Below are 27362 nucleotides of genomic sequence, written 5' to 3' on the forward strand. Positions count from 1 at the left end.
GCCGCCGCATTCTCGACAAGTCTCAGCATGCTGGTACTCATCACTTCTGGGCTGGGATCTGGGCTTCCAAGCCAATTTCTCAGCAACTCGGTAAATCTCCTCATCCAGCAGAGCTGTTGTACGGCTGAGCTCACATGGTTCTGTGATATGCGCCCCTGACATCTGTGCCTCTTTGGGGCTCAGATTCTCAGCTCAGGTCTCGGTTTCGGTCTCAGCTTTACTATCTGAGGGGGCCTCAGAGAGTCATCCTTGAAAGGGCCATGTCGACTCAGATCTGAGTCGAAATTTTCTCCATCAGCCAAGAACGCCCGGCCCTCAGCTCGTCGTTGCTGAGGCTTAAATCTGCCAAACTGCACAGTCTGAGATGGGCTTCGCTTTTGCTGAGCATCTCGGCTCTCATCTCGCTGCAGAGCTTCAATACGTTTCAAAGTCTCCTCCAACTAGCTCAAGGTGTCAAACTTCTGACCTTGCAGAGTGGTTCTCAGCCGAGAATCACCCACAGCTTTGATGAATCGCCTAGTATGCGCCTCACGGTCTGGGGTTGGCTTCGGATAAGCGATGTTGGCCTTCTTCGCAGCACGGTTGAGCCGGTAGAAGAACATTCTGGGGGTCTCCCGGTCTCGGATCCTCATCTCATAGTACCGCTCAGCCTCGGAACCAATGCTTCGGCACCATTCCTTCTTGAAAACGTGAGAAAGCTGTTTCCAGTCTGAGCGGACATCATCTGAGAGCTGAGTGCACCAATCTTTCAGAGAACCTGAGAGTCTCATGCGAAGCTGGACAATCCGAGTTCGTTCATCCCGGGGTGCCAAGGTGGCGTAGTACAGGAAAAGCTCCGATCAGTTGACTCGATCTTTCAGGGGTGCGTATTCGTTAAGCTTCTCCAGAGCATCATGGGGAATCATCGTTTGGACTGCCACTCGAGTCCCAGAGCTGGAATCGGCACTCTTGGACTGGGCCACAGCTCCAAACCGATTTTCGAGCTCGTCCTGAGAATCGTCACTTGAGCTCGAGTCATCTGACTCAGATCCGCTATCGTCTGGGCCTCCTGGCGGCAATGTCCGAGATTTCTGACTTCGACGAGACGTTGAACTTGACTTCATCTCAGACTTGGTCTCAGATTTTGTCTCAGAAGTCTTGGTCCTGGTTGAAATTTGAGCCTTCCCAGCTGAACTTGACTTGCTTTGACTGATTGTTGCACAATACTCGTCAGCTGAGCAAGCTGGGCCGTCACAGAGTCTCCAGGGGTCTGAGATGTAATCGGGATGGCTGGAGTAAGCTGAGCTGGAATCTCAGACTGAGATCGAGGAACAACAGTTTGGCGAAGCTGGTCTTGAGCCGCTTGGAAGCACCGGATTTTCTCTTCTTGGATTGCTACTGCCTTCTTGTGTTCGATCTGAGCTTGGGTATATTTCTCATTCATCATTCTCAGCTCAGCTTCGTATCCGGCCCGGATACGACTCGCTTCAGCTGCCTCAGCTTTCTTCCGCTCAGCCTGCCGAGCTCGATCCTCAGCTTCTCTGAGACTTCGTTGCACACCCAAGGGATACTGAGCTCGTGTTTCATCTTCCTTGCGTTTCTGAGATCCTCCTCAGTCCTCTGCTTGGCCAACCGCTCAAGTGCTTCCAACTGAAGTTGTTGCTCTGACTTCTCAGATCTGGGAGCTGAGTTTAAACTTGTTTGGGGAATGTACTGCTGAGCGCGGTGATCAATCGTCTAAGCTTCTTGCTCCGCAAGCAGGGCTCTCCCCTCAGCTTCAAGCTCGGCGCGTCTCGCTTGAGCCACAGCAATTCTGGCTTCCGCCTCAGCTCGGACTCGGGCAATCTCGCGTAGATACAAATTCTCCAGTTCAGTGTCAATCACAGGAGGCTAAAAAATTTCTGAAAAAGCGTATTGAGGAGTCTGACGAATTTCCCAGGTCGGCTTCACAGTTGGGGTCGCCGTTCTCTGAGGTTCCACGTCATTCATGCTGCTGAGAGCGTTCTTCTCATATTCTGGTGTGCCAGGCAATGGCACGTGCGAGGGGTTCACGTCCCTGGCCGTCCCAGCCTCAGACCGAGCTGAGGCTGAAGTAGTTTGGGGTGTAACTGAGACCATTACAGCTGGGAAATTACTCCGCGCGGCTGAGATCACAGATCCCATCATCACCGTTACACTTGAAGTGGGTCCAAACGTTCCAGCTCCAACACCATAATCTGAGAAGGACATCAGAGACGATCCCGAGGAACTTAATCCAGACAGGTCCGTCCCTTGGTCATTCCCAGCCATGGAGGTGTCAGAACCAGCTTTTGACCAACCACACTTGGAACTGTGCGTGATCTTGCACTTCGCATAGCATCCGAATCACTCCCGGAGCCGTGCCAGGACAGCAGAGATGTTGAGGGGATCGAAGGATCTGAGTCAGCGGAATCTCAGTCGATTCATGGCTCAGCTGGGGTTTCTTGCGAATTGGTTCTTCATTCAAGCTCGAAGCTGGGCTTCTCGACCGAAGACCAGTCAGCTGAAGACGCATTACCACTTCTGGGCCAAGGAACAGCTGGGCATTTCACCCATAACCATATCTTCTTCTCGATCAACTGGGAATCCGAGTTGGGTCTCACATCCCTGAGCGACAGACTGGGTCTGAAGTGAATCTGAGGTTTGTCGAACATAGTATGCCGTAGTACCAACCACAGATTTCCAAGTCGCCAGCTCAATACCAAGGAAATGTGCAATTCTCTCGATCTCAACTCGGACCCGAGAATCTGGGACCCCAGACACTTCATCCAAGCTGGGACAAGCTGGGACTCGATTCACAAATTCATACCCAGCTTCCCAGAGCATTGTCTGCAACAACGCCACACAGGCAATCGGTGGAAGCAATTTCAGCGAAACTTTCACAGCTCTCACGACTGAGTTGATTGGGAGACGACGTCGCTTAGCTCGAAACACGTTCAGCCACCTAGCGGCAGGCGACCGGGTCACAGAAAACAGTGTCGACCGGTCGACTCAGCAACTTTGATGAATCCCCACAGGTTGTAACCACCGTGAAACGGATTGTACGCGATGTCGAATGGGTGAACAGTCTCAGCTGGGACTCCCATCCACATCTCAAACTGGGATCGCGCATAGCTTCGTCAGACATTTCTGGGAGCGGGGCCAAAGCCCAAGTCTCAGCTTCTCCCTCAGGCACACCTTCCAATCTGCGAGTACTTCTCTGCCCAGGCCACAGAGTACTTGACCAAACATCGCCACCGCTTGCATAGCTGGGAAGTGCGACACCAGGCGCATAACTCAGCCTTGTAGGGGTCGTCCCAGCCCCAGAAACACTTTTCGTCCTCAGATGTAGTTCGTGCTTACCCAAAAGGCTGAGCGCACCACCCTCGGTTTGGCTACCGGGATTACTCCCAGTGGTTGGCTCCGGATTGGGACTCGGCGCTTGAGCAGTGGTCATCTCAGCTGAGAAACTTCCTCGATGCACCGAACTGTGACTCGCTGGAGGTAATCCCAGACTCGGACCATCATTTCTCGGAACATCTTGCCTTGGATCCGAATCTCGACCAGTCTCAGCTTGCTTCTTCACAGGCGAGCTGGGCGGCGGCTCAGCATCCTCAGTTTTGGGCGCAGCTTCAGGTTCAGCACTCATCTCAGCTTCTTCCTCAGCAGATGCGCTCAGATCATCACTTTCTGGGACCCTTTCCGACTTCCTGGACCCGGGCGTCCCAGCATTTTCCGGCATCACTTCAGCCGGCAAACCAGCAACTCTGAGACTTCGCCGAAGCGAAGACTCAGGCATCTCACCACTTGTCATGGAAACTTTCGAGTCGGGAGCAGTCGACATGACTTGCACACGTCCGTCACCAAAGTCGTTTCCGGATCTGGGCACGCGCACCAGCTGTGCTGATGCGGGCTCCAAAATCAGGGAATAGCCTCGCGGTGAGACCTCGATCTCAGACCACTCAACTCAGAATCTGAGATTAGATCTCAGATCCCAAGCTGGGTGAGGCGTGAGCTCCTCACTCTTGCAATCCCTTGCCTTAGTTCTTCCTAAGGCTACGCTGGGTGCCCAGACTTTCGTCGGCCACACCAGCTGCCTCCGAACTCGACAGCTCCCAGATGTCCCCAGACGAAGCTTGCTCCTTGCTTGGAAGGCCCTTGTACGCACGTGCGAAGTCCGCTGTGCCCCGTTTTCTTGAATATAAACACATCCACTTCACACACACTTAGTCCACTTCTCTTCTCAGGCCCTTGGACTCTGGGCCTTAACATCGTCCTCCTTGCTCAGCGACTCCGGCTTCGAGTCGCTTCTAGTCACGACACTTCCTCCGGCGGCCCAGCCTGAGAGCCGAACAACGGTTTTCACTCGCCCCTCAGACCAGAGTGGCCCCGAGAGTTGGCTCGGTCTGAGCCCGCCTTCATCCAGGATTCTCGCTCTGCACCCTGGGACTTCAGCGCACCACGCCTTGATGTAGTCGACACAGCGAAGCCGGGGACCACAATCCCAGACTATTCGTGCCACACGGATACAACTAGCAACCCCAGAAACCACTATCCCAGGTGTTGCTCTGCCGAAACCTCGGAGCGGAGCACGCCGAAAATATGAAGCACCGCCAGGAAACCAGCCAACCAGCACGAAAACCCAGCAAAACCAATGTCCCGCGTGTGGAAATACAACAGCGAAGGCAACCCGGGCCGAATCACGAAAAGGCTTGCTTATTGAACTTGAATTTATTTGGAGTTAGCTGAGTACGACCGTAGACACTCGTAGCTACTCCGTTTGGCCTTGCGTGGGCGACGGGGGGAAGGAATTTGGTACGGTGAAGCCACATGCCTGTCGACGCAAAACGAATTCCGCAGAGAGGGGCCCTTGGGGCAAAACAAACTCTGATGAATATCATGTACATGCACATGCACATACAATAGTCTTATCAAGTAAGGGTGCAAACATCTCCTGGGTACACCTTGCACAAGGGTGAGAAACCCACTAAGCTACTGGCTTGGCAGCGCCTGTGAATGTGCGTCGCTGCCTTGGCGCCCTTCCATTGGCCTATCTGGGTCAGTCATCACTTGATTACACTGATTACACCTGGGTGCAAATCAGTGATATCTTGATTACGCCAGGATGTTGTGGCCGGTTTTGGCCGGACTTGGTCTGTCATCACCTGATTACACTGATTACTCTGGGTACAAATCAGGTGTAATCCGGATGACGCCAAGATCCTGTGGCTCCAACTGGCCCATATCCATAGGCGACTGGTCAGGCCGAATCTTGTGTGCCTGACACCAGGTGCCGAAAAGCCACAACGGGCGACCCTTCAGAGCGACCCTCCAAACGACAATCGCCAACTTCAAAGAGCAACTACCGCAGATCCCAGACCGACAATGTAGCCATCGCTTGTGTACCCACTTCATATGCGAGACGACGAAGTCGCACATCGGGCCCTGCAGGCACGCCGCAGGCTCTTAGTCACGTTCCAGGCTTGGCGCGGCAGCTGTCTTTCACCAGTTTCCACTTTTCCTCACGAACATCGTGCATCCAGACACCAACTTGCGCCCACAATCACCGTGTCTCAGTTTTGGCACAAGTTGAGGGTCTGCTGGGCTGAAAACCTGAGCTGGGGGCAAAATTACGATGTTGATTCCATATCCCGGCTGTCCAACCGATTTGACATGTCTCAATTCTGGGTTGAATTCTGGGAATCTGAGCTGGGGGCAAAATTACGATGTTGATTCCACATCCCAGCTGTGGCACCCCAGACCAGAGATGAAATCAGACGCCTCACGCCACACTCTCTTCCCAGACCCCAGACTGCACATCTCAGGGTCTGGTGCACAGACAAACCTTAGATCGCGTTCCAGATCCCAAAGTCTCAGACTTTCGACATCACTCTCAGGTCTCAGATCTGCCGGCACTCCAAACTGTTAGGTCACCAATCTGAGGTCTGGGATCAGAGACTTATGCAACCATGTAACTCCAAATCACAGATCCAAAAGGTCAAAGCTCAGCTCTCTGCCCATGATCCGATTCAAGGCCTGGAACCTCAGATCTGTGGCCTCTAGTGCGAATCTCAGACCTCAGCCTCCAGACCGAATTCAAATACCAAACCTGGGGACCGGGGTTGCAGCATCTTAACGTCCACAGAGCCCAGTTTCCATTATGAGCGATTCTAGCGTAAGAACAGAATCGTCTCAAGCGTCAGCGGCAATAGCCCATGTCGGTGATGGCCAAAGGTTACCTTAGCAATGCTGAAGAAGCGTTTTACCACGTTGGACGTGGGCGGGATGCTCTTCAGTTGCTCGTACGTGACACAATCCTGCTCAAAACGTCGACGTTTGCGTAGACGCTCTACACAAGACCCGAATGCGTCATCTTCTTCCGCATTACTTGTCTCTTCAACCAGCCTGGTCGCTTCAAACTGCTTTAAAGCGGCCTTATCAGCCCTCATCAAGTGATGCGTTTTGCCTCGGAGCACGCGAACACACCCAGACTTAAAGTATGGTCTGTGCACGATGTTAGCTCGAGATCCTCTATAATAAAAAAACAAAATTCAGTTATTAATATGATAACAAATACGCATCCTCCAAATACAAACTTGTCAAGAAAGCGTGCATATTGTGGATTTATAGAATTAGCTCGCCAAACCACTCACGGACGTCGAGCAGATCAACATCTTGACCTTGTAGGACTTTAGAGACGGACTCAAAGTCGCGCAACTCTTGATAGAACGCGCGCAGGCGTTTGCTTGCTGCCGGCGAAGGCAGCAACTCCATGATGTCGTCGTCTTCGACGTCGAGGAATTCGAGTAACTTGATGTACCGCTGTACCATATCGATGGTGGTGCTCCAGCGCGTGTCCTGGCGAATTATAGACCGAAGTGGAGTTTCAATCTTTCCTAAAATAATTACAAAAGTGAGCATGCTTGTGTCAGGAACACATTGCTACATCACAAAGACACGATATAGCGCTTACCGTAGTTTCGCCGATTGAGTCAGGGTACGCAGCTTAACCATTATCGCCTGGACGGCATCTGAGCCCTCTTCGTGTGATGCCATCTCCGCTTGAATAGCAAGATTCAATCCGTGGCTTGCGCAACCTACAAGCGCTACACCCATGAGAGTTGCAAGTTGTCAGCTACAAGGAAGCAACACCGCTCCAGCTGTACGCCATACTCACGCGGCAGCATGCTAGCTAGGAGTTCGAGGTGCCCTTGCGCTGACAGGACATCGTCTTGCGCGTCGAACAGCGGCGCCATAGTCAGCTGCGGCGTCTTTAGACAGCCATTTACCTCATAGCGGGCAAACACGGCGATGCAACGCTCCGATGCATGTGTCCAGCCGTTGAGCATGATGCTGAAACGTGCAGGGATTTCCGCCGCGATTGAACGCTCAACCGCGAGGATGACCCCGTCCTTGCCAGCCCGCAACATCTCCTGCGAGATGGGATCCAGGTTGGAATAGCTGAATAACATCCAGACAATATTGCTGTTAGTTACATAAGCAGCATAAGAACAACAACAACAATATGAAGTACAAATATATCGCCTAGCTTCTCAACTCTCGCAGAAAGCGAGAGGAAGATTGCACATGACGATCCATGTCATTCTGCCATGGCGATTGAGTGCTGAGTGGCGGAAGATGTTGACGAGCGACCCTGTCTCCCCTGTTGTAGCGTCGAGCATGACTGTCTCGTAGTCAGGGTGCTCCTTTCTGACATGTTGGATCAGGTTAGAGTAACCATTCCGACGTGTTTGCGTCCGCACCGAGCCGCATCGGCAACATAAATATTCCAGAATCATCTCATCATTATCATCGCAACACGGGCGGAAGTAAAAGCCCGAGACTTGGGCATTGGTGTAGGTTGGGCGAGGGGGGCAGACAGCACGAACCACGACGCGGGTGGGGACTGGGGCTTAAGCAGTAAAAATTGAAAACTGGGGGCTGTGAGCTAAGCGCAAACCAGCTACAGGACGTACCAGTAAACCCAGCCTTTCGGAACGACTAGCAGCAAGTTGAGATACAGATACCGCTGAGAAACTTTGGCATATTCAAATTTTTGGTTCATAGAGGGTATAGATAAGCCAAGAGTAATGTGATATTACAGTTTAAAATAGCTGGTGCAGTTTAAAGCAATGGTATCGGCGCTTACCTCCCCCCACGCCTCATCAATCCAATCCATCGCTTGTTGTTGTTCAAGTGGTAAACGCTCTTACCAGGAGGTGCTCGTTCCAGTGTGGATAAAGCCGCACCCTTGTGGCTTTATTTCGTCCAGGACTCTGTAGCGATTTGCTAGATAAAGCCGCAAGCAAATTCAAAAAGCCGAATAGAGCCGGCCCTATAAAGCCGAAGATAACTCCGCGAGATTGGCTATACAACGGTATACGAAAGGCTATACCTGCTTGTATACTCGACTAATTTGTGTGGGGTTTGTGTTTCGGACAGTTCCTGCTCAGGTGAGCACCACAACACAACCCCCCCCCTCAAGTTCCCGTCCAAATCAGCTTTCTCATACAGCAAGCCTACCCTGGCATGATGGGGCGCCTCCAGGGCTACGAGCGGCAGCATTTCATTGAGACGGGCTTACCGAAGAAAGGCGGCAGGCTCCAGCTTTGGTGCAAGCATTGTCATGCAGCTTACGGCGACGAACAAAGATCTGATACTGCACCCGCGCCCAAGATCGTCATAGGGCGAGATACCGGTTATTTTTTCAGCGAGAGAGAGGCAACATCAATTTTGAGAGAATTGATACTGCCTTTGCGAATGGAATCCCAAGGTGGCTGGAGCAACAAGATGGCGTTCGTCGTCGAACGACCGGTACCTCCGTCTTAGACTTGCCCATCTTGCCCTTGGTCTCCATGCGAAGCATGGGCGAGCCGTTGGCGGTCGTCGCGATCAGCACGAACACGGCGAGCGCAGTGGCGAAGAACCTCATGCTGCTTCGGTGGGTGCGTGGGAGGTGACTTGGCGGTGAGGTGGGGAGACTTATTTGCAGGAGCTTGCTCGGCTCGGTGCAAAATGAGAAATGAGGCCGAGCAGCGCTCAACGAAATGGAGCGCAATACGCTTGAGTTGGAAGCCGTCCGTTGCCGATGATTCAGATAACGTTCGGGTTCAGGATGCCCGAGGGCACCAGGTGGAACTTGTTCGGTGTGGCCCGCGTAGGAGCCCGCAAGAGCTCGGTGATGGCTTCTTTCGGCTGTGTAATCTACAAAATATAACGCCAATCAGGTACGATTTGTCCGGTAATGTCCGGATATTGGCCACCACTTGCCCCACCAATAAAGCCGCGGCTTTATCGATAAAGCCGCGGCTAAATTATAAAGCCGATCGGCTAAAAAAATCGATAAAGCCGAAAAGCCCAAAATAAAGCCGCGGCTTTATCCACACTGCTCGTTCGGGCGGGTCGTCGGGTGAATGTGTGCATGTTTATGTGTACCTACCGAACATGATTTAATAACATATTTGGGGGTACAGCTAATCGTGTGCCAAAGTTAATCAGCGGTAGCTGTAGCTGGTTGGCAGCAAAAATAATTATACGTAGGTCTCTGTCATAAATTATGATACATCAAAAACCAAGCAATAAATGATGAAGTTAGCCGTCTGTACCTACCAAAAGACGTAATCTATTGTTATTTTCAAAAATAATGTTATTGCCAATGCTATTTCCGGAGTCCCTGCCAGGGATACTCACGCCTAGAACAAACCAAACCAACCAAAGTGCAAACTATTGGTTCGAAGTTATATTTCATGACCTTTGAACCAATTTTCGCCGTTACTTTGGTTTGAACGTTACCAGACCCACGCTCTTGAACCATTCCTGAGGTTTGGAGTTTCGTGGTTTGGAGTTGAGCTTCAGCTGCAACCGATGGTGTGCTTTTACCGCTGCCTGGTTGGTCAATATGGCTCTCTGTACTCCCGGCAGGCTATCTTCAAAGGCCGCGCCCAAGCAAGCGGCATACCCGAAGAATTAGAATCTGCGGCTGGTATCGGTAGTAAGTTTGGCTTATTCGCTTGCACCTCCTGGATGACAGGATTCGCATTCCCGAAGGCGGTGAGCATCTCACCCTGATGCAGCTTTCGTCTTTGACAGCGGCTCCACCGTTCAACGACGCTCGGCCTTTCAGCTGTGCAGCGCGGCACTTCTCGATAAGAGCCGCATCGTGAACAGTTTCAAATTGAGGTTTTTAGCCAACCACATTCTCGTGGTTTGCTTTGGTTTGCAGCGTCTCACTCGGTTCAAACCACTTCGAACCAAACCACGAAACCGTTTCGAACGTGGTTCATTGGTAATTTTGGTTTGGTTTGTTTACCGAACCAAACCACGTGATTTGGTTTGTTCTAGGCGTGGGGATACTCTAGCCGAATATGTCGTTCTCCAAGCCATTGAGCACAGGTACGACAACACCATTCGATGCATCTGCTGTTCTTGAAAGCACTGGAGCGACTCAGGCAAGCAGATAGCCACGGCAACCAACTTGTCCACCACGGGAGTGATGAAAAGTGCCGCCTGCCAGTACTTAGTGGGGTTACTTACGTAATTTCATCTAAATAATCATAGAATTTGCGAGCCCCAGGTATTTTTGGTGACCCCAGTCGTCAATAGTACATATTTAGGTACTCCGTGTGTCTACGTCTCATCATACATAATTTTGGTCACTGAAAGTTGCCGCACAATTCGAGGACATCATGATCTTCCAGGCAAACGCAAAAAGTCAGCGACAGCAAGTGTGACTGAATCGTTGATCATGTGCCAAACCAGTGATTTGAAATCTGTAGTACACTGTATTTATTTTCGTCACTCTTTACCGCACCTCTCCAGCGTACTAGTACAAGCATGGACCAGAGCATGACCTCTGTGCGACGTGAGCCGCCACTAGCGGCCAACGAGCAGGACGGGGGTAAATACCCGACAGCACTGCGAAACGTTGCACCTTCTGGCCTCGGGGCGCTCGATGCCGGTGCGGAAATGCAGCCTAGAAGCACCGTTATTCCGTTTGGTGCTAACTAATTGCCTCAATGAACTGTGCAGACTTCCTGGAGCCGGGCGATATGGAGCTGCGGGCTCGGCCGCTGGACGAGACGCCTCTGCAGCTTAATGCTTGTGGACTGATGACGCTCAACGGGGAGGAGGGGGCGTGCGGCCAGGAGGACGACCTGGACATGAACTTCTGGTCGGACTTGTTGCTTCCGGACGGCAGCGCTGGAGTGGGGCCTTTGCCCACACACCACAGGTCGGGGGACTCGTCACCGACGGCGGGCAGTCGCAGTAGTGACAACAGCATCAGCACGGACGAATCAAACAAAAGAGAGAGTGGTAGACCGAAGAGACCCAAGAAGTCACTGTCACCGGGCTCCTCATCTTCATCCCCGCTGGAAATCGTAGAAGCTGCGCCGGATGCTAAACCTGAAAGATGGCCGGTAGATCGCAAGGCCAGACGCCGAGCGCAGGTTGCTAATAGCGCACGTCGAGTGCGTTGCCGAAAGAAGGTAGGTGTGGTTTCTGATTGTAGGTGACGGGGTTCTATCGCCCATCGACTAACTCTAGGTTTTCTTTTCTGGTTGCTTCTGCCTACCTACTCAGTATGAGATGGTGACACTGAAGAACGAGGTTACGCTCCTCGAGCAACAATTGGAAACGCTCCGGTCAAAGCACAAGCAGATGCGCGCGAATAACGCCGTGGCGGCGTGGGAGGAGATGGCCATTGCGCAGCGCCACAAGCGGCGACAAGCTGAAAATCTAAACGAACAGCTCCGACGGGCACTCTTTATGCAGAGTGGCTTCGTGCGCAACCTCAGGTCGATGTTCTCGGAGGCGATGCCATGCAGCATTGAGTTGAACATGCGTAACTTCTTGCACACGCCCACACGCTTGCTAAGTGACCCGAATTCACGAGTACGCAATTTGGAGCGAGTCTGCACCGATGCGAAACTGGACATGGCCAAGCAAATCATTTTGCAGGAGACTGGTGGCATTAAGCCATGGACGACACCCCACATTGCCTGCCAGCAGATTGATCTAGGACGCGATGGTTTCGGGATGACCACGGTCGCGGTTTACGCAATGGAAACAAGAAACGCATGCAAAACGTTCAAGGCCGCATGCAGTGCCATCATGAATTGTGGGGCGGTGTGGCCTAACTATACGCTCGTGAGCTCCTCGCTGAAGGCCTTTGAATTGCCCCCGACGAAGCTCAACATTCACTACGGAATGTCCCGCAACATCTACCAGAGCGATGCCACGGGAGACCGCGTTTCCGTGGAGTGCCTGCAGATGTCCTACTTCCGAATGACCGAGGACGGCGGTATCTTCGTGTGGGATTATGTTGATGGCGACGACCTGAACCCGCTGCAAAAGGATACGAAGGCCATGCGCTGCGTTATTGGAGCGTAAGCACTACTTGTTCGCATCGCCCGTTGATCCAAAACTAACATATTGTTTTCTGCGCTGTAGGGTGCTGGTGCGACCGGAGATCTGCATGGACGGTGTGGAGCGCATAGTTTGCCGCAACATTTGCACGAAGGTGCACATGGTGGACTCAGCGGTGGTGACACCAGCCCTGGAGCGGTTTTCGCAGTCAAGACAGCTGTGCGCACAGATCTGCGGCTCGTTGTTGTACGAGAGCATCAAAAGCGAGTCGTTGAAGCCATAAAGCGAACGCGGTGCAGGCGTCGCCGCCCCTTGAAGCTGCAATGAGCACATACTGTTTGTTTTTTCTTCTTCTTCTTCTCCTTCTCCTTCTTCTTGAAGTGCTCACTGTTAGCGACAACCAAAATTAACCCCGTCGCCTTTCACTTCGAGGTCCTGTTCAGGAAATCACTCATCGTGCGGTAAGTGCCAAGTGATCTCGCTCTTGCAAATCAAACCCGGGCCATCATCAGTTGGTAGGGCTGATTGCGGGACCAAAATGCGTCGACGCGATCACTGGTGAAAGGGCAGCGCGGCGGCGATCACTCCCCAATTTGTCGCCTAACGCCGAGTTATCGTCCCCAGGCAGCTCGACCAGCATGGCGTACCTCGGCGACAATTCAACCTCCACGAGTCTGACAGCAGACACCGACTTCGACATGAACCTGCTGTCCGAGTTCCTGTTCCAAGCGGACGGAATGCCCACGCTGACGCAGAAGGAAAACGACGCCCAGGCGAGCGGAACGGTGGCGACTGGTAGCGCGGACGGCGCCAGCAGCAGCGACGATGCGAGTGCATCGTCCGAGTCGCCAACATTCACCCCTCCGTCGAATTCAGCGACAAAAAGCAAGACACTGGACCGCAAGGCGAAGCGTAGAGCGCAGGTGGCTGTGAGTGCGCGGCGCCATCGCTACCGGAAGAAGCACGAGATGCTGGACCTGAAGCAGGAGGTGGTCGATCTCACGGACCAGCTTCATACACTCCGTGCCAAGCACAAACTGCTGCGGCCGGACGGTGGTGTGGCAGGTTTGGAAGAGCATGCCATGGCTGAACGGCACAAGAGGCGCCAAGCGGAGAAAGTGAACGAACAACTGCGCCGAGCGCTGGTGATGCAGCGCCGCTTCTTCGCGTCGATGCAGAGTTTCGTCTTGAACTCTCCCGAAACAAACGCTGAACTCAATATGTGTAGTTTGCTGCATACATATACCCGCCTGGGTCGGACAGTGCATTCGCGTCGACGGGACTACTTGGCGCTCTGCACGGACTCGAAGGCGGAGTTGGCCGTACAAATTCTTCTCCGCGAGACAGAAGGCATGGATTATGCTGGACCCCCCTCTATGGTCACGAGTCTTGTGCCGGTTCCTGACCCGCAGCAGCAAGCCATGACCACCGTCGCCACGTACGCTTTCGAGTTCTTGGATCTTAAATCCGTGTTCGTCTCGGCTTGCAGTGCGATCCTGGGTTGTGGCACTGACTGGCCTGGATATGCTGCAGTATCGCAAAAGGGCGAGGTCGTGGGCAAACCTCAAGGAAACATCAGCTACGCGAAGACGGACACTTGCTACCGGTGCACCGCCGCAGTGGAGGGTGACCAACCGGCAGAAGTGTCAGTTGAATCTCGCCCGCTAGTGTTTTATCGCATGAGCGACAGCTACGGAGTTTTGGTTTGGGATTTTGCGGACGAAGATGACTTGTACCCCGTCAAACCCGAGACGAAAGTCAAACGCGACGTCGTCGGAGCGTACGTTTGGGCCTCGTTTAAGCGTGGTGGTGGTTTGCTAACTTTTTGTGTCTTGTTCGCTTGGGCAGGGCTATGGTGCGCCGCGAGCTGTGTCGTGATGGTGTAGAACGCGTGGTGTATCGCTCTATCTGCACAAAGCGCCAGTCGTTCCCTCCTGTTGCTACAGCACCAGAACTGTCGCACTTCTTGGATATGGCGGAGGAAGGAGCCAAAGTTTGTGGATTTACTGTGTTCGATCATATCCGCGAGCATGCCTCAGAGGCCCGCATGATCAGTGTTTAATAGATGGCGCGAAAATCATACATAAGGGGCTTATTATTTTCACACACAAGGTATGCAACGCTAGCCACGTGCTACATCTTGTTCATCATGAACAGGATTGGCAACTGGCAAAAGCGACGCTTGGATACTCACACGGGTCTGTCTACCAAAGATCACACCACGACTTCGGCTTTGGGAATGCGAGTCGGGTGGGTTTTGATCAACAAGTTCCACGCCGAGTTCTCAACAATGTCTGCATTGCGACAGAACACCGTCAAGAAAGCCTCGTTCACTTTTCCGCGCGGGTGAGTCATGACCCCGACGGGTGGTGTGCTGTGCGTAATGGACCGGAAGGTGGTGCGTGCGCCTTGGTCCGGCAACCGCTCCGATTCCAAAATCATGCTGCAGCGCAAAAAAGATAAAATCACTTTGTGAGTGAAATGCGCGACGAGAACGCGTACAAACAGCAGCCAACGTACCAGCCAACTTCGTCATTGCGTAGTGTCGTCTCGGGGTCTTCATCTGCTGACGGAGGGTACAGGTCGTCATCCGTGATCGTCTCCCACGTGATCATGACATAATCGTCACGCACGTGTCGCCGGACCAAGAAGTACGAGTGGAAGTACACCATGCGGCCCTTGTGGTTGCGCAGCACCGGCACGATCGTGCGTCCGTAACGCGTGTTAGCATCCAGCTCCATGAGCCGTTCACACGTCACATGGCGTCGGAATCGCTCGGGCACATCAAACACAAAGTTCGAGAACGAGTTCCAGCAGGCCTCGCCCACCTCGTGGTGGGTGAACCCGGAGACGAGCCGGCCACGCACTTGCTTGATCTCGAGGTCCGGTCCATTCGAGTTCAGCTTGATGTCCGTCAAAGGAAACGCTGTGCCCGAGCCAAACTCACCGCGAATGTACGTCTCTCCAATGGCCATGCGCTTGTCCGCGATTCGAGTGAGCATAGTCGAGCGCTCGAGCGTGTCGACGGGCAGGCGGTGGTACCAGTGCTGGATGTGCGGCTTCGGCGGCGGCATGTTGATGAGCCCAATGCTCGGGTTGGTGAGCACGCCCCCGCCGACGTCCTCGTCTTCGTTGTCGTCCACTTTTTTGCGCTTGCGGTGCTGCGTGATGACGTCCTGCTCGCGTTTGATGCTCGTGGGCGAGCTGGAGCCCTGGTGGTGGGTCATGATGGCCATCTGTTCCTGCAGCATCTGCACCTGCTCGCGGAGCCGCGCGAGCTCCTCCTTCTGGCGGTTGCGGTGCTTCCTGGCGGACTTGGCCACCTGCGCGCGTCTCCGCAGCTTCTTCTCCTCCTCGGTGAGGCTCTTGACTGGGGCGTTCAGGATCTCCTCCGAGTCCTTCAGGCTCGAGCCGCCGCCGTCGCTGCCGCCGTGGACGCTCGACGGCGGCGAGCACACGGGCGAGTCCGACCTCGTGGAGCTGGGCGCCGAGGCCACGCGCGGGCGCGGGCGTTGGCGTCCCGCGGGCCTCGAGCTTTTCCTGGGGGACGCGCCGAAGAAGGTCTTCTGCTGCTTGTGCGCGTCCGGGAAGTCGCGGAAGGCGGACGGGGACAGCAGCGCGCTGTCGTGCGGCTGCGGCAGGTTCAGCGGCTGGTGCAGCAGGCCGTCGTCGAGCGGCTTGAGCTGCAGCGACGCGGCCTCGCTCTGGTGCGCGGGCAGCGCCTGCACCGTGGCGGCGAAGTCCAGGTCGGCGATGGAGGCGGGGTACGCGCCCATGAAGAACTCGTGGTCGGGCGAGCCCACGGCCTCCGCGTCCAGGAACGGGTACAGCTCGTCGTCCAGCGGCGGCGCGGGGTGGAACGCGTGCGCGAGCGGCGTCTCCATGGCGGGGGAAGTGGCGAGAAGCAGCGGCGGCAGGGGATCTGAGCTGTGGCCGGTCTCTTGAGGACTGCAGAGCTCTTGGCACCCCGGCGTCACGCCCGCCGTCCGCGAAGAAATCACGACCCAATTGGCGCTACTTTGGGCGGATCGAAAGCAGCATTTTGGGTTGATTGTGGGACCATATCCCACGGTTAGAGAGCGTAGCAGGTGGTGTTTATCTGGGTGCTGTGTTCTTAGAGTCTTAAATCTTTCAAATTTAGCGACTGTGCTTGGCAGATGAAAACGCTCTTAATATGCAATCCGGGCAGCTGCGATTTTGAAGCCCAAAGTAAGGAATTCGAAGGGCCTCTCCGCTGCGATGTGCGGAAGGTGGGAAGCGACATATTCACCGCCCCGCTGCCTGCCTGCGACCATGTAGATAACTTCACGGCAGCCGCCAATGAGGAACCTGGTCGAGCTGTGCCGGCAATGGGGAGCTGCCGCAGCGGAGCTCGTCGAGCCAGTCGCGCATGGCGTGCGTGCGAGCAATCCGCGCTTGGGGCGCGTAAACGGCATGTTCAGACGTAGCGTCAGCTCATCGGGCGCAGAGCAGGTCCATCCGGCTTGACAAGTTGAAGTTGTTCAGAATCCGGACCACAGGCTTCAACCACGGCCGCGAGGGCATTTCGCTAATGTGTAGATCGCGCGCGGCCCATGCACGCTGGCGCGGGTCTCCGGCTCCAAGCTCGCCCGCATTGGAGGGCGCCGCGGCCTGTGGCCTTGCCCGCCGCGCTCGTCGCTGCTCGGCGTGGACGAACGCCGGCACGGAGACCGCAAGGCGGGCGATTTCGACGGTGATTGGCGGCGTTAAACCGGGCCATGTAATTGCGGGCCGATTTCATCAACGGAGACGGGCACTGGGTTGCAGTGGCTGCAGTTGGCCTCTTCAGTCAATTCTGAACTACATGGGGCGAACAAAAGCTCAGAAACTCCGGTCTGATGGAGGGCGTCGCCAAGTCGGCGCTGGCATGCCAACTCGCCGCGACTCGCCAGCGCTAATAGCCGAGCGTGGATGCAGTTGTGACTGCTGCGGACAAGGCAGTACCAGCAGCTTCAACGTGTTAAAGCAGGTCAGCGATCACTTTGGCCCGCCAATGAGCGGTGCAAACGGGTCGTGGTCGGGGCGTCGTGGGCGACAGAGCAAAGGCAACGCAAGGTCTTCAACGTGGCTATCGTTGTTAAACGCACCGCCGCGCAAGCAGCCAAGTCCAGATTGCTCCGTGACCAACAATCCGCAAGGTGAGACCGTACCCCTCGCGTCCAGCTTGGCGCTTGGCCCGATGTTTTGGTGGGCCGGCTGCTGGGCGCCAGTCTGGAGGCTTCAAGTTGAAGCCGGCAGCTACAGTTGCCGCTTGCCACCCTCACTTCATCGAAAACGATCAGCTAAGCGTCGTCATCACTCTCGGAGCTGCGACTGCGTCATTCACAGTAAGGAAATTCTTACGCGTCCTTGGTTTTGACCGCTGCTCGCCTCGCCAGCACGGCTCGCACGGTACTCGCCAGCACGATGGCGATTGTTGTAATGTAGGTCGCGAAGATGAGGGCTCAGACGGAAGGTGGCACGCAGTTACCTCGGGTGGTCGCCTCGTTTCGGCGTGGCTCGCTCGGGGCAGCCGCAGCAACGCGTAGCTCGGGTTGGCGCTGTCCCCACGAGAACGTGGGGACAGTACTCCATGGATGGCCCATCAGGGTGCTGGTACGCGCACCAAGCGTGCGTATGGCCCGAGAGCACCAGGTCCGGCTGCACCTTGTCCAGCAGCTCCGCCGACAGCTCGCGCGAGAGCACGTGGTGGTGCGTCTCGTATTTGAAGCTCGGGTGCTCGTACGTGATGTGGCCCGCCTCGCGCAGTCGCTCTTCCCCGCACTGGAGGTCGTCCACCCGGAAGAGTGGCAAATGCGTGAGCAAGATGACACTGCCAGTCGTGCGCGCGCGCAGGTCGGCAAAGTTGGCGCTCTCCAGGAAGCTGCAGCCAGCAACAACAACTCGGTTCAGACGTCCCGACACCAAAGCACACCGACCGATTACTGTCGTACCTTCGCGCCTCCGTCTTCACCTCCTGGCTCGCCACGTCCGAGTCCATCGCCATCGTGTTGAGACTCACGAAGGTATGTCCTCGATCTCGTCGATGCGGTTGGCCGCTCCGAACGTGACCTCGTAGCGCTTCAGGTCCTCGATCCGCATCTCCCGCCCGAACGACGTGTCATGGTTGCCCACCTGCCGACACATGCACCCACCCACACGCAGCATTAGCGTCACCGCCACCTCTATCACCCCTTGTCCACCGCACCAGGTACAGCGTCTTGAGCGGCAGGAAGCTGGCGAAGGCGCGGAAGAACCTGTCCGCGTACTCGTCCCAGTGCGTCCGGCGTCCAGCGGCTGCCCTCGTCGAACTGGTCGCCCAGCACGAGCGCCACCTGCGGCCCGTGCATCGTCCACGGCGGCCCGGGCGGACGCGCGCGCACCTGCCAGTCCACCCACAGCCGCTCGACGAGCGAGCGCCGCCTCTTCCCCAGCAGGTGCACGTCCGTCACGACCAGCACCGTGATATCCCCGCCGTCTGCTGGAACTGCAGCTCGCAGCGCCACGCCTGCAGGTAGAAGAAGCCCGCTTGGCACAGCAGCACCGCCGCCGCGACTAGCGCCAGCTGCCACCGCGCCATTATGATTAATTGTGGAAGTTATATATGGAATGTTGTTCATTATTTGTGGTTTTCAATTTTAAATGTGGCCATGTTGAAGCGTCATTTTCTGGGAGCAATGGCGGAGCTCGAAGCGACTGGTGCGCTGGAGGATCTGCTGCGCCAACAGCGCTCTCGTAGACCAAACGCTCCATCCACTGGTAGAGGACGCGCCGGTACGTTCTCTTCGTCTTCAGCGCCCGTGCGCTGTGTCTTAATTGCGTCAATTCACTCGATTTCGTGGATAATTTCGGTTTGAGGCAGCTCGAAGACCTGCTGCAGCATTTTCAGGCGACGCTGCTGGCTCTTCAGACGCAGGAGCCGTCATTCTGGCAGCTGCAAGTGGTGCAGTTCATACGGAACGTGCTCAAGACGCGAGTGGGCGGTTGTGTGCGCGACGCGGTGAGAGCTGCGGCTTCCGGGGAGCTGCAGGACCCTGTACATGTTGTGGCAAGTGCCAAGGCCCAAGTGCAGAAGAGCAGCGAGCTAGAGGCTGCTTTGGGCCAGATGAAGAGTGATGTGGAGGAAGAGCTGGCCAGGCTGACGGACCTGCTCAGTGCTGGCAAGGAGAACCGACACAAGGTTGAAGCAGACAAGCATTTCCTGGAGCACTTCTGGGACAAACTGAAGGCGCTGGCGGAGGCGAGAGAGTTGCAGCCGAAATCGGACGAAGAGCGAGAAGCGGAGGAGGTCGAGGAGTCGGAGAACTGCTCGTTTGAGATGCTCACGTTCGACGAGGATCTGAACGACATGTCCAGGTCCGCAATGAGGTGGGCAATTTTTTTTTTCGGTACAAAAAAAACAAACGTGATAATGCAAGACGGTGCGGCTAATTGATTGTGAAATGTGTGGGGCAAAGTTTTCCGTGTATGGAGGATTTCCCGAGTACGATCATACGGATGCAGAGTGTTGATGCGCTGGAGCGTGCAACTGGCCTGGACGAGCTGATGCAGGTAAGGCGATGGTCTCTATGAATTTTAAGTCGATGAAGTTTTGACAAGTTTACCGTGTGCTGTGGTTCAGATGCCCGCTGTGGAAATCATCCACTCTGGGCCACTATTTCCTGCTGTTTGTTCTGCTGTTGTTGGGTTATTCTTTGATGTTGATATCCGTGGAGAAAGGTGCGATACTGCTGAACGAGCAAAGCGGGTTCTGTTCGACCTGATGAACCAAGTTGAAGACGCTAGCCAGTTTCTCGAGCTGTATGGGGTTGTTCTTGAATTTATGGGGCTACACTTGGAAACGGAGAAGCTGTACCTGGATCGCCTAACTTTTCTTGCATGCACCGATCCCCACTCTGTCGCCATTTTGGATTGTTTTCGTGTATTGCATGCGCTGATTTGTCGAGTTACGCAACACTGGGTGTATTTTTCATCTGATGCACTCGCTCGAGTGATGTACTCGACGTTTTATCTTTTGACCATGTACTCCAAGGCAGAGACCGAGGTCGAGGCACAGCGTGCCAATCCTCTTCTGATAATGTCCTTGGTCGATGATAGCCCCATGCAATGGTTTCGACTGTGGCTACTAAACTGCCCAAGTGTACGACAGCTTTTTGTGGCTATTGACGAAGCGGGATTCATCGCTGATTTACTCCAGTACATGTCTCGAGTTCGGCCGTTAACTTCGATATCGTCAGTCTCTTCCACCGATGCTATTGAAAAGCGCGTTGTTCAAGGTGTAAGTTAGGTTATGATTTGATGTTTTACTTCCAGCTAATACGTGTTGTTATTACCTGCTATTCAGGCGCTGGTTGCTCTATCATACATCTGTGAGTACCAAGAAGGTCGAGAGCTTTTATGTCGATGGCAGCGAGTATCCGCGCACACCTATATCAAAGGGAGACACGCAGCCTGGGGAAGACCGGCTCTCGAGACGATTGCGGCCGAAAATGACTCACTATTTCGCGGGGTGCAGCCTGAATTGATACTTGACGATGTAAGGCATATTATCATCAGGTATGGGTACGTGGGCAAGTTATAACTTTGTGCCACGTTACGGTCCTGCAGCAGCAACGGGATGAATTAGAAGCTGACTACGAACATCTAGGAGCAGGTGCAATTGATGCCCTCATCCTATCCATAACATCGGTATGGCTTACTTCGAAGTACAAAATACTGAGGAGATGCGGGCTGATATTAAAATGATAATTGATTTTGTTTTTCTGTAGGTGATCGTTACATTACCCAGACATTTGCTTGAGACTGAGCACACCTCATATGATGATAAATGGACGAAGGCCATCACTAACAGTGCTGCGATATATCTTCACGCTACACACGACAGAGAACTGATTGCAGGACTCACAACGGTACGCTGACACTTTCATCTCCTTGGCTTTTATTTCTTGGTGAGCAGTAGGCATTAACTGTTTGTTTGCTCGTAGATCATTGATACCGTTTGGGTGGACTTTTTGCCTAGTGATCACTGTACGGCAGAACGTGAAGTGAAGAATCCATGGTTTCCGTTTAGGCAACCGAAAGGTGCCACTGAAGTTTGTCAGTTGGTGGTTGACAGCTTGTCAAAAAGAATCCGGAGTGGTGCACTTAGCAATGTAGCGGCTAGATCTTCAGGGTTGATCATCCTACAAATGATACTGCAGAGCAAGGCCGTGACCAATTCCAGACTTACAATGCATGATTGCGCGAACATGAGGCTCATTTTCGAGTTATGCCGGCAAGTCCTACAATCTTGGGAGAAGGAAGCGCTAGCTCCAAATGAGGAAATGGTCCGTGAAACTTATCAGTCCAGAATTTTGGGACTAATCAGGGATATGTCAGCGTTTTCACAGACATTCAAAATCGCACAAGAGGTTGGCATTCATAACGAAGTCTGGAAAACTTGCAAAACTCGAGATGGTGGACAAAACTTACTACAGTGTACTGACCATCATAACGTCAGCGCGCTGTGTCAGTCGGTGACTGGAATACGCTACGCGCACGATGCATCCATTCTGAACACCTACGTACTCGAATTGAACAACAGGTGGAGTAACCTTGCAGCGGTGGTTAATTTTCGGGAGTTTCTGGCGTTCTTGTCCGTTCCTGAATCTGCGAAGGCATTTTTCAGCCTCGACGGTGTGCAAACGACCATCTATCAAGCTGTCGGGCAATTGCAAGAGAGTGTCGACTTTACAGAGGCAGTCAACAGCTCGGAGCATGAATGCCCTCCCCAGTTAACCCATCTGGTTAGGCATATCCATCTATTGCGATGCTGTCTGAGTACGCAGTACGCGTCGTCGTCATTACTTTTAACTGAAAGCCGCCCGTTGATTGAATTCCTAGCAAGGACTCTTGCCAGCCACATGAACGGAGACTGCATAAGGTCATGCGATGCTGAGGATACCTGCTGCGTTGCATTTCTGCTGGTTCTCTCGCTTGTGTCAAGTGTGCCGGCGTTGCTTGATTGCAGCAGTCTGCTTGCAGGACTGGGTATATTAAACCTCGAAGCCAAGAGCGCACTGCAACGCGACGTGTTGTGTAATGACACTGAGATTCTAGGTTCATGTTCACTGATTGAGAAACAGCTTCGTTATGATTTCGAGTTTGTTGGAGGCCCAAGTGAAACGATTAATCGGTGTGAGCTTTACGCGTTCGATGGCCATTCTCGGCAGAAGAGCACAGGTACAACTAAAGTCGTAGAGCCTGACATTTCCGACTTCATTGTCACGCTGCAAAGTAAAATTCTCCTAGCCGTTCAAGATGGCGTCAAGGCGGGTTCGGCAGTGCCCATGGATTTTGCGCTGATCTCGCAAGCTTCGTGGGAGATTATTAATGACCTGGAAACCAAATCCGTGGTGTTACCGTCTTTTGGCGTTTACAGATCGGCGGCTACTTTCACCAAAGTCTTCGCAAAGCTCCTGTACAATCTTGTTACAAGCAACCGAAGTCGTTTAGATGGATCGACCAATTCGAGCGCCGCGAGGATGGATGGTAACACTGCCACCTGTTCAAGTCAAGATGTCGCGGCGTTCTTTCCGACGGATTCCGAGCGAAAACTCATGAATCGGCTCTACAAGAACTACGCACGGGATCTGTCTCTGGACTCGTCGCCTACCTTGCTGCACTGTATCGTCAAAAAGTTCGGCAAGGTTGCTATGGATTGCTTTCCCGTTACAATGTTGATGATACTGCATCCGACTTACGGGGAGGCCGATATCCTGCGATTCTTATCGCACTGCATTACGACTTCGTCAGGTTGCTTCCTCTGGCCTAGAAGTGCTGTCGAGTGGGGTGATAAAGCTGATGGGGAAAATGCAGCACCGGCGATAGCGATTGCTGAAGGAGTCGAGAGTATAATGGAGCGAGAGTTTCCTCAGGTAAGGTTAAACTTTCAGCACTGACGAGGTGTTACTAAGTACTTAAATTATTATATGCTCCTTGCCACAGATTTTGCAAGCCATCGATCAGTGCCAATGCTCGCTTTTGAGTCTTGTGCTGCGTTGGCATAGCCAAAGTTTTTGGAACTACTTTGACTGGGAAAACATTGTAATCTACACCTATTTCAGCATCTTGTACGGTGCCGAATTCCAGGTACACAAGATTGGAGTACTAGGGTTTGAAGTAGTCATGCTAACAGAGTGGGGGCTGTTGTATCTTGCTACAGGTGTACATTATCGTCGCGATTTTGAACCATCTTGAGCCTACAATGCGGGATCTGATTGCTAGTCACAATACTCAAAGTCTCTCCCCTTTCCTAGTACTCATTCGAGAGCCTATCCGGAACTTCCGCTTTAGTCCGTGGCGAACACTACTGCTTCGTCTTCGAAGCGAGTACCATGAGGAGATGAGAAGCATCTTGTTTCCGCTCGCACAAAATGGTACTTAGTAAATCAGAGGGAGGTAACACTCAACATGAAGCTACAGAAGGTACTCAAATAATAACTCGGTTTACGTGAGGTCTTCACTGACGTCATCTGTACTAGTGTTTGCGTGGTTTTCAGGGTGATGCAATCTGCCAAGAAGGTCACGTGAGCCTCTGTTCATTTCGGCATATCACAAGTATTGGAAAAGTGACTCGCACCACAACCACGCAAAGGACTCATGACCAAGACAATCGGTTTCGTTGGCTTTGGCAACATGAACTCCATCATGGCCGAACTTGCTGTCAAGGAAGGCTATCGTGTCGTCTTGAGCAACTCCAGAGGCCCATCCTCCTTGTCCGCCTCCGTCGCGAAGCTTGGGCCTCTAGCAAGTGCTGCAGAAGTCGAAGATGCAGTGGAGCAAAGCGACTTCGTGTCGGTCTCCATCCCCTTGAAGAACGTGTTCCATCTCCCTGTCAAGACATTTGCTGGGAAAATTGTCATCGACACGATGAACTACTACCCAGAGCGTGACGGTTCCATCGAGGAGCTTGATGAGCGTGTCCTTACAACCAGTGAAATGGTTCAGCGGCATTTGGAAGGATCCGTTGTGGTCAAGGCTTTCCACAACATTGATCAGTTCCACTTCCGCTCTGGGCCTCGACCTGTGGGCGACCCCGAGCGCTGGGCACTTCCTATTGCGAGTGACAGCGCCAATGGCAAGGAGGAGGTGAGCGCATTTATGGCAGCCATCGGCTTTGACCCCGTCGACTGTGGGTCTCTCGCGGAGAGCTGGCGTATTCAACAGAACACCGCTCCTTACAGTACCCCTTACATCGGAAAGCAGCCGAAAATGCTAAACCTCGCGAGCTCCTAGAGTGGGTAAAGCAAGATCACTCGCAAGTAGTCAAAGCGGCAGACATTCGAGCGTTGGCTGCTACGGTGGTTAACTCGGGTCGTGTCGGCCACCTCTACTCGGATTTTCCGTCGGGGTACGCTGCACTGTTTTCCATGAGTTTGACGAATAATTCACTCGTTAACTCGGATTAGCTCGGGTAGCTAGTTTGAGTGAGGATATCCAAAATGCAACATTTCTTTAGCGTTTTGGAAACTGTTAGCGCTGTGAGGTTCCTTCTGCTTCGGTCAGATTCTTCGCTTGCGGCCGAAGTGAATATTCTTGGGAATACGTAGCTCGCGCATGTTCTCCTCTAGTTCAGCCATGTCGACATCGGTGATTTCACTTTGTGTGGCTTCGGCGTTGGAAGACGCACTGGAGTCCTGCACAGCAGCTCCTGCGTCCACGTGCATGTCAGAATCTTCATGTTTAGTCTGCCCAAAGAGCTTTTTCTTCTTTTGTTGTCGTCTCCGTTTTCGTGCTTCACGCTTCTTTAAGGTTTCGGCATCCACATCGGGCGGAATCATACCTTCCACTTGCTTGGCACTCGAATTCTCTTTGCCTGGCTTCACAATCTTCTTTTGGTTACGTCTCTGGTGGAACGAAAACGATTCCGGATACTGGTGCACTCGAATCAAGTGCCTGGTTCGCTTGTCATCGTGCTGGAATGTCTCCGGACAGCCATCGACCAAGCACACGTACATAGGCTTCTTCTTAGACAGGATCTTGAAGAAGGCATCGGGTCTCACTGTCAAACGATGTCACCACCACACCAATATTAGTTCGCTGGCACTTTCAAAGGTTAATGAACCTCACCTACCTAATGTGGATGTCTAGAAGACGAAGACTCAGAAATGAACGTGAGCACTCCCGACAAATGTTGCGGTGAACCCTGCACATCAAAATTTAGGTTTTCGGCAAGGTGTAAAATCAAACGCTGCGTTCGTACATGTCGTAGTGTTCTTCAGGCCGCAACGGACTGAAAGCTTACATTGCAGGTGGCCAGTCGACATGTAATAGCAGCAGATTGCTCAGTGGCGGCGTCTTCCAACTGTACGCTTGACCTATTTTCCCAAAACCCACGAAACGCATTAGCCAGAAATCGGGAGCGCCTGCGTGGAGCCACTGTCATCGTACTCTGCCTCATGGTAGTACTTGGTCGCCCACAGGCGCGTGCCAGCGTCGAACAACGGGTGCTCCGGCGAGTACTTGCGGATGTATTTGCCTCCCGGGAGCTCCCAGACCTGCTCCATTTTCTGCCTCCCAACAACGAAAAGTAGTTTTTCCGGATATGTATGCAAAATATGAAGTTACGTAGTGTCGAGTATGGCAAGCTGGTTTCTTCGGCTCAGGTTACTTGTGCCTTGGCGGCGTACGGGCATTTCTACGTTGGTTGTTGTCGACGCTTCCTTCACAGAGATGATATTTGGTTGGCAACACGGTACTCAGAGTTGGGGCTATGGTGTCGTTGACAAGATTCGTGGACCACGACAAAGGACAGTTGACCACGACTCGTGGTCAACTGTCTTTTGATCTTCGCCGTCGTTCTCGGGTCTTCAGCAAAATGGTTGTTGTCCTCGGCGTGAGGCGGTTCGTCGTCTTCTTGAGGCCCTGAGCAGGAGCCTTGTCTTCGAGTGCCATCGCCTCCATCATGAGCCGACACGCCTCCTGCTTCACGTATTCGCTGACTTCGCATGCGAATCGAATCGGTGCACTGGTCACGAAAAGCATAGAGGAAAATAAGTTAGGGCTCGTGGCTGCGCGTTCAAACTAAGTGCAGGACTTACCGGCAATACGGGCACTCTCTGCGGGGTAGCAAACGGAGGCACGGATCGCACATGTAGTGCGAACACTTCAGAACCATGACCTTGAGCTGCGTGAAGTCCATCCAGCAAACGCTACAGACAAATCGAAGTAGGTTAAAAATTGTTTTAACGGAGACAAACACCAGCAGAAACAACGCACCCGCATTCCATGCGATCCCCAGCCAGTCGCTCCGATAGGCCACCTGCGGCAGGGAACCGGACTCGGAACTCCGCCGAAGGCTTGTCGTAGAGCAGAAACAGCGGCACTGCGTTGGATACATTGCATCAAAAAGTTAGTCACAATACTCGTCAACACACCTCCTCGAGATAGCGAATTACTCAGGCAGTTGGTAGCAGCAGGCATGAAGATCGCAAACCACGGGTTTTTCCTGTTTGAATCTCCGGCAAACTCGTCAAGGGACCTCCGAGCCACTCGCTGAGCAAGTGCTCACCATTCGTCCCCAGGAAATCCTCAATATCAGACAGTGATGCAGCTATAAGCCTCATCGCTGCGCTTGCGAACGCGAACTACATCGTCCAGCGGAGAGCCAAGATTTTGGGACTTTCCGGGCCTTCATCGCCAACCAAAGCTGGAACGGACCCGAACATCCACCTTTGAAAGGCAACGTTGTACGCCTTCTTCAGCGACTGCAATAACACGAAGATGCTGTCACCATACCGGGCAAAAAAGTATGAACGACAGATTTGAAAACGCGGGAGGCTGTGGCAGCATGCAGCGCGGTCTTGGCGCGTCGAATCACGTTCGCTGGCGCGAGTGGAGAGAGGTCCAGCAACTGGAGAAAGAACGCGTCGAAGTCCGTCGAACTCGCTGCCGCTTTGTACCCCGAGCGCTGCAGGCCGCGTAGAGAGTCCATATCATTGCTGCTTCGGAGTTCCAGTTACGTATTATCACATTCAGGA

The 27362-nt window shown here is 53.5% G+C and overlaps 10 protein-coding genes across 10 annotated transcripts; 4 read left to right on the plus strand and 6 right to left on the minus strand.

The window, feature by feature from the left end:
- Window positions 1-6862: 6862 nt before the first annotated feature.
- Window positions 6863-8908, minus strand: IUM83_05875 (uncharacterized protein; the record flags this gene model as incomplete). Its single annotated transcript, XM_067930037.1, has 5 exons — window positions 6863-6872; window positions 6950-7073; window positions 7154-7437; window positions 8372-8421; window positions 8795-8908. The coding sequence occupies 5 exons, from the start codon at window positions 8906-8908 to the stop codon at window positions 6863-6865; spliced, it is 582 nt and encodes a 193-aa protein (XP_067798303.1).
- Window positions 8909-10809: 1901 nt separating this feature from the next.
- On the plus strand, window positions 10810-12625 carry IUM83_05876 (uncharacterized protein; the record flags this gene model as incomplete). Its single annotated transcript, XM_067930038.1, has 4 exons — window positions 10810-10933; window positions 11005-11462; window positions 11557-12362; window positions 12427-12625. The coding sequence occupies 4 exons, from the start codon at window positions 10810-10812 to the stop codon at window positions 12623-12625; spliced, it is 1587 nt and encodes a 528-aa protein (XP_067798287.1).
- Window positions 12626-12980: 355 nt separating this feature from the next.
- Window positions 12981-14404, plus strand: IUM83_05877 (uncharacterized protein; the record flags this gene model as incomplete). The annotated part of the gene is made up of 2 exons (XM_067930039.1): window positions 12981-14122; window positions 14191-14404. The coding sequence occupies 2 exons, from the start codon at window positions 12981-12983 to the stop codon at window positions 14402-14404; spliced, it is 1356 nt and encodes a 451-aa protein (XP_067798330.1).
- Window positions 14405-14556: 152 nt separating this feature from the next.
- Window positions 14557-16226, minus strand: IUM83_05878 (uncharacterized protein; the record flags this gene model as incomplete). The annotated part of the gene is made up of 2 exons (XM_067930040.1): window positions 14557-14785; window positions 14863-16226. 2 exons carry the CDS (start codon window positions 16224-16226, stop codon window positions 14557-14559), a joined length of 1593 nt encoding a protein of 530 aa, XP_067798268.1.
- Window positions 16227-17829: 1603 nt separating this feature from the next.
- IUM83_05879 (Metallophosphoesterase 1) lies at window positions 17830-18343 on the minus strand (the record flags this gene model as incomplete). Its single annotated transcript, XM_067930041.1, has 2 exons — window positions 17830-18226; window positions 18297-18343. The coding sequence occupies 2 exons, from the start codon at window positions 18341-18343 to the stop codon at window positions 17830-17832; spliced, it is 444 nt and encodes a 147-aa protein (XP_067798153.1).
- A 17-nt stretch (window positions 18344-18360) lies between these two features.
- Window positions 18361-18962, minus strand: IUM83_05880 (Metallophosphoesterase 1; the record flags this gene model as incomplete). Its single annotated transcript, XM_067930042.1, has 2 exons — window positions 18361-18477; window positions 18612-18962. 2 exons carry the CDS (start codon window positions 18960-18962, stop codon window positions 18361-18363), a joined length of 468 nt encoding a protein of 155 aa, XP_067798219.1.
- Window positions 18963-19098: 136 nt separating this feature from the next.
- On the plus strand, window positions 19099-23767 carry IUM83_05881 (broad-minded protein; the record flags this gene model as incomplete). The annotated part of the gene is made up of 12 exons (XM_067930043.1): window positions 19099-19116; window positions 19205-19710; window positions 19800-19893; window positions 19964-20061; window positions 20440-20620; window positions 20687-20878; window positions 20950-21030; window positions 21111-21251; window positions 21327-21369; window positions 23137-23258; window positions 23329-23472; window positions 23546-23767. 12 exons carry the CDS (start codon window positions 19099-19101, stop codon window positions 23765-23767), a joined length of 1842 nt encoding a protein of 613 aa, XP_067798218.1.
- Window positions 23768-23982: 215 nt separating this feature from the next.
- Window positions 23983-24618, plus strand: IUM83_05882 (NADP oxidoreductase; the record flags this gene model as incomplete). The annotated part of the gene is made up of 1 exon (XM_067930044.1): window positions 23983-24618. One exon carries the CDS (start codon window positions 23983-23985, stop codon window positions 24616-24618), a length of 636 nt encoding a protein of 211 aa, XP_067798071.1.
- Window positions 24619-24884: 266 nt separating this feature from the next.
- IUM83_05883 (Zinc finger protein) lies at window positions 24885-25889 on the minus strand (the record flags this gene model as incomplete). The annotated part of the gene is made up of 4 exons (XM_067930045.1): window positions 24885-25384; window positions 25457-25469; window positions 25628-25700; window positions 25774-25889. The coding sequence occupies 4 exons, from the start codon at window positions 25887-25889 to the stop codon at window positions 24885-24887; spliced, it is 702 nt and encodes a 233-aa protein (XP_067798220.1).
- A 265-nt stretch (window positions 25890-26154) lies between these two features.
- On the minus strand, window positions 26155-26948 carry IUM83_05884 (uncharacterized protein; the record flags this gene model as incomplete). The annotated part of the gene is made up of 4 exons (XM_067930046.1): window positions 26155-26350; window positions 26424-26534; window positions 26602-26707; window positions 26894-26948. 4 exons carry the CDS (start codon window positions 26946-26948, stop codon window positions 26155-26157), a joined length of 468 nt encoding a protein of 155 aa, XP_067798222.1.
- Window positions 26949-27362: the final 414 nt, after the last annotated feature.

The sequence above is a fragment of the Phytophthora cinnamomi genome (genome assembly GCF_018691715.1).
Source record: "Phytophthora cinnamomi strain GKB4 chromosome Unknown Contig10, whole genome shotgun sequence".
NCBI lineage: Eukaryota > Oomycota > Peronosporomycetes > Peronosporales > Peronosporaceae > Phytophthora > Phytophthora cinnamomi.